Here is a 7,720-nt window from a genome sequence, read left to right on the forward strand (position 1 = left end):
AGCCATTTGAGTAATAGGATCCACCATTTGTTGTACTTTCATAGGTACGGCCACAAGTGAAAGAGGAAAAGGTTACAACCTTGGAGTTGATCCTCCTCGTCGGAGTGCGAATCGGTATACACCATCTGCTTTTAACAGGATTGCCAAGAAGTGCAGAAAGTTATACACCGATATGAAGTGGGCACCAAGAAAGTGAAGTTGTATGGATGAACTAAGTTGTTAAGTAGGTTTATTACTATTTAAAAATTAAGTTGTTCTATTCACTTAATGAGTATGTCAATTAGGTTGTTACTACTATTTAAAAATTAAGTTGTTCTATTTACTTAATGAGTATGTCAATTAGGTTGTTATCGCTATTTAAAAATTAAGTTGTACTAATTACTTAATGAGTATGTCAATTAGGTTGTTATCGCTATTTAAAAATTAAGTTGTACTATTTACTTAATGAGTTTGTCAATTAGGTTGTTATTACTATTTAAAAATTAAGTTGTTCTATTCACTTAATGAGTATGTCAATTAGGTTGTTACTTCTACTTAAAAATTAAGTTGTACTATTTACTTAATTAGTATGCCAATTAGGTTGTTATTACTATTTAAAAATTAAGTTGTACTATTTACTTAATGAGTACCTCAATTAGGTTGTTACTACTCAATGAGTTGGCAAATATAAATGTCAATGTAAATTCAGATGAATACAAGCACGAGTTGGTAAATATAAATGTCAATGTAAATTCAGATGAAATGTAAAAGAAGGTAACTACTACTCTTCGGCTGGACCTACACTTGGTTCAGCATTTTGGCGACATTTACTACGACTATGGCCATTGGCACTGCATTGGTTGCATCGCCTAGGGCGATGCAACATACGAGTGTGCATCTCATTCAAGAAGCGGGTCATCTTCGGACGACCTTTGGCCACACGTCTGAGGAACGGGTTTCCAACAAATCGAGGTCCATGATAAGCAGGCCATGTTGCAGGATTTCCCAGTGGTCTAAACCTAGCCCTGTATACTCTTCGAACTTGGTCCATCTTGTATACATCATGAACGTACACTTGCCAGTCCAACCGCTGATTTGCACAACAAGCAAACACATATCGACACGGAATTCGGTCAACCTGAAATTCACCACAGTCGCAACGACGCTGGCGTAGGTCAACTGCATACTCAACCCCACTTGGCATCTCCCGTACCTCAAATACTTTATTTTCTCTATCAAAACAACTAACCTGTATGTTACCCGATGCCCGTTGATTTGCATGCACCTTGGTGGGCACCATCTCAGAGAACACAAGTCCAGCATTTATTCGGGCTTCAGCTTCAGCTCTTTTCCTAGTGAACAACTCATTCATTCTGTAAAATGTAGCCTTAACAAGCGCAGTCACCGGGAGATTGCGTGCACCCTTTAAGACGGAGTTGATGCACTCCACAAGATTGGTGGTCATATGACCCCATCGGTATCCACCATCAAATGCCAAAGCATACTGCTCACGTGGGATCCGATCAAGCCAGTTGGTGTAAGCCTCACCCCGTTCCTTTAATCGTTCATAGCGCATCTGGTACTCCCTGATCGTCCTCGAGTATCCTATGAAAAACATTCAGTCAACAATGAACATCATTCTATTTGATCGTACTGACAATAAATTCAAAGTTCATTGTATTTAAACTTACCAATATTGACTATGAGCTTCTGCAAGTAAGGTGCCTTGAACTTCCTCAAGAAGTTGGATTCAATATGTCGGATACAAAACATATGGAACGCTCTAGGAGGAGACCAAGCCCCATTACTTCTCTCAATAGCTGACCTAATAGAATCGTGTCGATCAGAGATGAGTCCCACACCATCACGTGTCACCACATGTTGACGCAAGTTACTCAGGAAAAAGTACCATGCGTCAGAAGTCTCTCCCTCCACTATGGCGAATGCAATAAGCACGATGTTGTTATTACCATCTTGTGAGACTGCAACCAATAAACAACCCTTGTATTTTCCATACAAATGAGTCATGTCCACCTGCACCACTGGCTTGCAGTGTCTGAAGGCCCTTATACAAGGGTAATAACTCCAGAAGACTCTATGCAGTACACGTATATCAGGAACCAAATCATCCCCCTGGTAAGCAGGCATTGTTTCGAAGTGAACCACTGCTGATGGCTCCTTGTGACACATGGCCTCAAACCATATGGGCAAAGCTTCATACGATGCCTCCCAACCTCTGAAAATTGACTCCACCGCCTGTTGCTTTGCTAACCAAGCCTTGCGATAACTGATGGTGTAGTTAAACTTTGACTGGACTTCAACAATTACTGATTTTACCTTTATAGACGGGTCAGCCTCTACCAATGGCTTAATTGCTTCTGCAATTGTCTTCGAATCCAGCTTCGAATGGTCTTGAGAAATAGTAGACCTTGTACACGTGTGACTTCCGTTGTACCTCATTATCTCCCAACAGTACTTCTTTTGCATTTTGGTAACCCTGATCAACCAGTCACAACCATTACCATATTCTGTACATTTGGCATAGAATGTCGTCGGTTCCGACTCATATACCCGATAGTCTACACCTCTCCGGATGGTATAATCTTTTATTGCCTTGATTACTGCCTCCCTTGAACTGAATTCCATCCCCACTGTGAACTCACCATCCGCCACAACAGGAAGCACTGCATACATCAAAAATAATAATTCCTTTATTGTGTACTTAGCAATAAATCATTTATTACAACTCAATTAATAAACACACTTTACCATGTAAGATCATAATAGTCTTCTTTGTCGCTATTCTATCTACGTAAAGAACATCTAAATATAACTCATAACAAAGAACTATTAATTAATAAAAAAACCAAATGCTATGCTCACAAATGACTATCCACATATCACATATATTACTTATCTGACATAATGATCTGCTACTTAAGAGTTTCATACAGCTATCTAGCTTTACGCACCTGGATTCATATATTGCGGAAACTCCGGTGCGTGCATAGCCTCCAAATCCAACGACCGCATGAAAGAAGGCTCCTGAAACGGATGCGGGTTTGCTAGTGCATCTGCAACTGCCGCCACATCTGCATTCATGTCGCCGCCAGCTTCATCTTCGTGTTCACCTGGACCAACGATCTCATAGTTACTTTCAAATTCATCCTCGCTTTCACTATTATAATCTTCCAACACAATGTTACGGTCCGCTTCAGATTGCTCAAACTCAACATACAACTCGATATAAGACATTTGGTAGCGATTTTCCATATACATTGAAAACATTTCATGCATACTCGCTTCATCCGTCACGTACTTGGTCTGAAATTGAACGAACCCACCAAACACAGATAAAGGATACCTGTACAAAATACAGGATACTCTCCTAGATCTTTGAGAATCTATCTTCTCACAAATCACACCTTTCAATTCCTCAAACGACAACGTGAACGAAATAACAACATCTTCTGGATTTTCACACACAAATTGAACTCCTTCATATGTTTGCAACAAAATCTGCCCATAACAATAAATCTTCAACACAACTCTATCATCCATATCAGTATACATACTTGCCTATTTTCACACTCATTTAAATTTTTTCTACAAGAATGATGGAAAGAATGACGGAGAAGAATAAAAGGAGAGGAGGAAGAACATCAGCTTAGACGGAGACCAGAGACGAAGAAATGAAGCTTCTGTGATGTTTTCTTCATTTTATTTAAGCAGTTACGGCAAATCGGACCCACCGACCGCGTTCCACACAAATCGCTCGCTCCGATTGGTGCACTGTCGTATTAAAAAAAACATTTTTCACGCCCGAAATCGGTGGGACCGATTACTATGTTATAAAATAGGACTCCTACAAATCGGTGGGTCCGATTTGGTATCTCCATCTTACACAAATCGGTGGGACCGATTTGTGTTCTTCATCTCTCTTCCACAAATCGGTGGGACCGATTTGTGTTCCCTCTTCTCTCTCCTTGAAATCGGTCCCACCGATTTCTTCCCCCCTAATTTCTTAAAATAACGCCGTCATAACAGTCTAATTTCCCCCAAATGATCATAATGAAGTATTACTCACAACACTAAATCATATTAAAAAAAATCAGCTTTGGCTTTTCTCATTTGAGAGTCTGTAAGAAATTCCTTCGAAACAATTTCAGCCTGCTTCCTTACAGGCGACACATTGTTTTCTTGATGATTGCCTTGATCATACATTGGTTGGTCCGCTTTGTCTTTTTCTGCCAGAACCTTGTACCTTCCTCTTTCCTCCACTACCTCCATTTTGTCTCTTTCACTTTCTTGCTTCGATCCCCTACCTGTGTTGGAGGTGTCCTTATTGGTGGGTGTTCTTCTTGTCCTTTTCTGCTTTTGTACTATCATCCATGCACCAAAATTTTGGCTTGTTACAGTAACCTCTTTACCCTTGTCGTTACGTTTTTCTCCTTCTTTGTTCATAGGATGAGTCTGCGTCTCTCTGGTCGAAATATTCTTTTCTGCTTCTTAATGCTGCACTTCTTTAGCCTTCCCTCCCTTACCTTCCTGATAAGTATTAGCCATGCAACTATCACTCACATGGCCAGACCTTCTACAACTGAAGCACACCATATGCAGTCCTTCATATTCTATATATAATCTTTTTCCATTCACCAAGTAGGAGGCTTCCAAAAGCTTGCTCAAGTCTAGTTCAACACAGAGTCTCGCAAACTTACCCCGGGATTGATTCATTGTGTTCATGTCGACTTTAAGCGTCTTACTAGTCTGACCACCCATTGTCCCAGGAAGCGCTTGTCGTAGTATTCAATGGGAAGGTCTGGGAGCCTAATCCAAGCTGCCACCTTATTGATGGTAGTTCCGAAGGGGTCAAAATTTGGGGTCCAACTTCTTATTGTTAGATAATGATCGAAAAGTAGCCAGAGACCTCCTTCCATCACATGCCAATAATCTTTTTCATTAAACAATCTCACCACATAGAATTCATTGCCAACGTCGATAAGGTCGATGCCTCCTAACTTGGATCACATGGTGTCTAACTTTCTTTTTCAGCACTCCATACGTAATCAGCATCCCCAAGGGTTTCACTATCAACGTGTGTTTTCAAGGCTTCTCTAACCTTTTCTTCTCTGCTTATTGGCCTCCTTTTTTTCCTTCTTTAGAGCGTCTCATTGCATCTGGCTCATATTGAAAAGCTCCTCCATCGGTATTTGCTCCTCCGTATCCTCTTCGAAATCATCCGATGAACACCTATCAGAGTCAGACTCTTCGTCATCCGATCTTGGTTCTGCACTTCCATTCATAACAAGATCGGTATACGTTCTTCTTTTGCCATTAGTTCCCATAAAGGACATTTTCTCACATATCCACTCCTCTTCCCTAGCTATCCTTGATGTCTCCCCTTTAAATTCTCCTCTGTCATTACGAAGTTTCTTTTTGCTTCGTTGCAGTTGGTCCACTTCTTCAGCGGTAGTTACCGGTGAGCTCATGGAAGGGGAGAACAATAGAGCCTTGGAATCTGAAGGGTTTCTTTCTATCACTCCGAGGAAAATATAGCTACCATGGGGGATTTCACTTCCTAGCAAATCATATAAAGTTTTATATGATTATTGAGCCCAACAGTATACTTATATCATGGGCTAGCTGTTTTTTTAGACTTTACAGAAGAGAGAGAAGCGCAAACCATTGGGTTGGGTTTTGGTCGCGGAACCAGTGGGGTTTTATTTTTTGGGGGATCATGCTTTGTGTTATCCATCTAAATCTAATTGATCAACCAAGTAAGATTAGGCCCGTTAAATATCAAGCCCAACATACCCGAAAAAATATATAGTTTTAATTTTTTTTTTTTAGACCAAAAACTTGATTTATTTGCTTTTCTCTACAATTAAGTTTGCTCCACAATTTTGTTTTGGGTTTAGGGTTGATAAACTTTACATTTTCTAAGTACTAATGACGTAAACTAAGCTTTTAACAAGAGAAAAAACGAAAATTATACTGTCTAGTATTCTAAGGATTGCTTGCTAATATTTTACAAATGTAAACTTTTTATAAAAGAATTTATACTATTTTAAAATCTAATCTTAGCAAATGCTTTCATTGCATCTATAACAAAATTCATACATAAATTACTTTAAGCTTTAATGAAAAATATGCATGACATTATTTTAACGGAAATTATTTTTTGGTGTTAACCTTAGTGATAAACACATGTAGAATTTTATGCAAGGATAAATAGTAAAATTATTTTAGTAGAGTTTGAGCTGTCGGACAAACCGGGGACAAAACCAGTGACGGTCCTACTACTATAAATTGTAAAAGGGAAAAAAATAGTGTTAAAAATAGAGGATGAAGAAACACGTTTTCAACGTTGGGATTTCCAGTTATATCCATAGCTGGAGCAACAACACTACAAGAGTGGGAGACAGGACAGGCAAGTGAAAGTGTCGACTTAGGAAGAAACAAAGTTCCAAATCCCCCACTGCTGCCACGTAATCAAAAGGAAAGTGAAAGTGAATTCCAGCCCATGGGCTTAGCTTCCAGTTATTATGGGCTGGCCCACCCATACATATATATCCAACTGTCCCCGTGTCCGTGTCCACGTCGCAGCACCATACGTGGCCCATCTAACCTCAACAACCTATATATACTCAACTCACACTCTCACTTCGTCACTCACACTCACATTCGAACTTCCTAACTCACACTCATTCATAACTGAATTAACAAACTACTTTTGGAATAGCAGAATGAACATTCATAATCATCATTACTCGGACGATGAAGTGATTCTGGCTTCGTCGATGCCGAAGAAGAGAGCGGGGAGGAGGGTGTTCAAGGAGACGAGGCACCCAGTGTACAGGGGAGTGCGGAGGAGGAACAACAACAAGTGGGTTTGCGAGATTCGTGTTCCGAACAACGTTAACAACACAAGGATATGGCTTGGAACTTATCCTACACCGGAAATGGCAGCACGTGCACACGATGTTGCTGCTCTTGCGCTTCGCGGCAAGTCCGCTTGCCTCAACTTCGCGGACTCTGCTTCGCGCTTGCAGCTTCCGTCTTCCACCGATCCGGAGGACATCAGGAGGGCTGCCGTTGAGGCTGCGGCGGCGTTCGCGGCGGAGGACAGCGCCCAGCAGGAGCATCAGGAGCAGAGTGTTGGGGAATGCGTGGTGGTGATTGAAGAGGATGTGAACAAGGCTTCTGAATTTGAGGTTAACGATGTTCCGGCGGTTTCTGAATTTGAGGATTGGCATGATTTGGTTATGAGCATGGCGGATGAGCCTCTAAGGTCTCCTCCTCATCCTGCTTTTGCGAGAGATGGCAGTAATGACGTGGAGATATTCGATGTTGGGTTGCCACTCTGGAGTTTCTCCATTTGAATAATTAAGCCCCACAACATTGATTAATTAAGCTTATCGGATACAGTAACCACTAGCTTGGTAGTACCTACTGTGTGGAGTACGTGTTGAAACATGCATATGTAACATACCCCGCCGTTGTAATTGTATGATAAAGTTGATTACCATTTTCATGTGAACTCCATCTCCAACGGCCCACGCAATGATTTTTTTATTTTTTATTTTAAAGTTAACACTTACATTCGTTCTCAGACATTTTAAATAACAGACATTTTTTAAAAATTATTCTCATCAAATAAATTAATTCATCTGTTGCTTATAAATTTTAATCAATCTTTAATATGTATATTTGATAAATAAATTTGTATATAAAATAAGTA

General features: G+C 40.3%; 2 protein-coding genes across 2 annotated transcripts; one reads left to right on the plus strand and one right to left on the minus strand.

Annotated features, from left to right (window-relative positions):
- LOC107640176 lies at positions 761-3,540 on the minus strand. Its single transcript, XM_016343727.1, has 4 exons — positions 2,952-3,540; positions 2,749-2,802; positions 1,671-2,663; positions 761-1,584 (listed from the first exon to the last, which is right to left on the minus strand). The coding sequence occupies exons 1-4, from the start codon at positions 3,538-3,540 to the stop codon at positions 761-763; spliced, it is 2,460 nt and encodes an 819-aa protein (XP_016199213.1).
- On the plus strand, positions 6,636-7,538 carry LOC107642971 (dehydration-responsive element-binding protein 1E). Its single transcript, XM_016346494.2, has one exon. The coding sequence runs from the start codon at positions 6,726-6,728 to the stop codon at positions 7,359-7,361; it is 636 nt and encodes a 211-aa protein (XP_016201980.1). The 5' UTR covers positions 6,636-6,725; the 3' UTR covers positions 7,362-7,538.

This window comes from Arachis ipaensis, chromosome B05, assembly GCF_000816755.2.
Source record: "Arachis ipaensis cultivar K30076 chromosome B05, Araip1.1, whole genome shotgun sequence".
NCBI lineage: Eukaryota > Viridiplantae > Streptophyta > Magnoliopsida > Fabales > Fabaceae > Arachis > Arachis ipaensis.

What these genes read in the sequence shown, in the direction of transcription:
- LOC107640176 (XM_016343727.1), bottom strand. Translation starts at nt 3,540, where the DNA reads ATGGATGATAGAGTTGTGTTGAAGATTTATTGTTATGGGCAGATTTTG. An exon ending in GACTATTATGATCTTACATG is followed by an intron (nt 2,664 to 2,748) that starts GTAAAGTGTGTT and finishes TGATGTATGCAG; the next exon opens with TGCTTCCTGTTGTGGCGGAT. An exon ending in GAAGCTCATAGTCAATATTG is followed by an intron (nt 1,585 to 1,670) that starts GTAAGTTTAAAT and finishes TGTTTTTCATAG; the next exon opens with GATACTCGAGGACGATCAGG.
- LOC107642971 (XM_016346494.2), top strand. Translation starts at nt 6,726, where the DNA reads ATGAACATTCATAATCATCATTACTCGGACGATGAAGTGATTCTGGCT.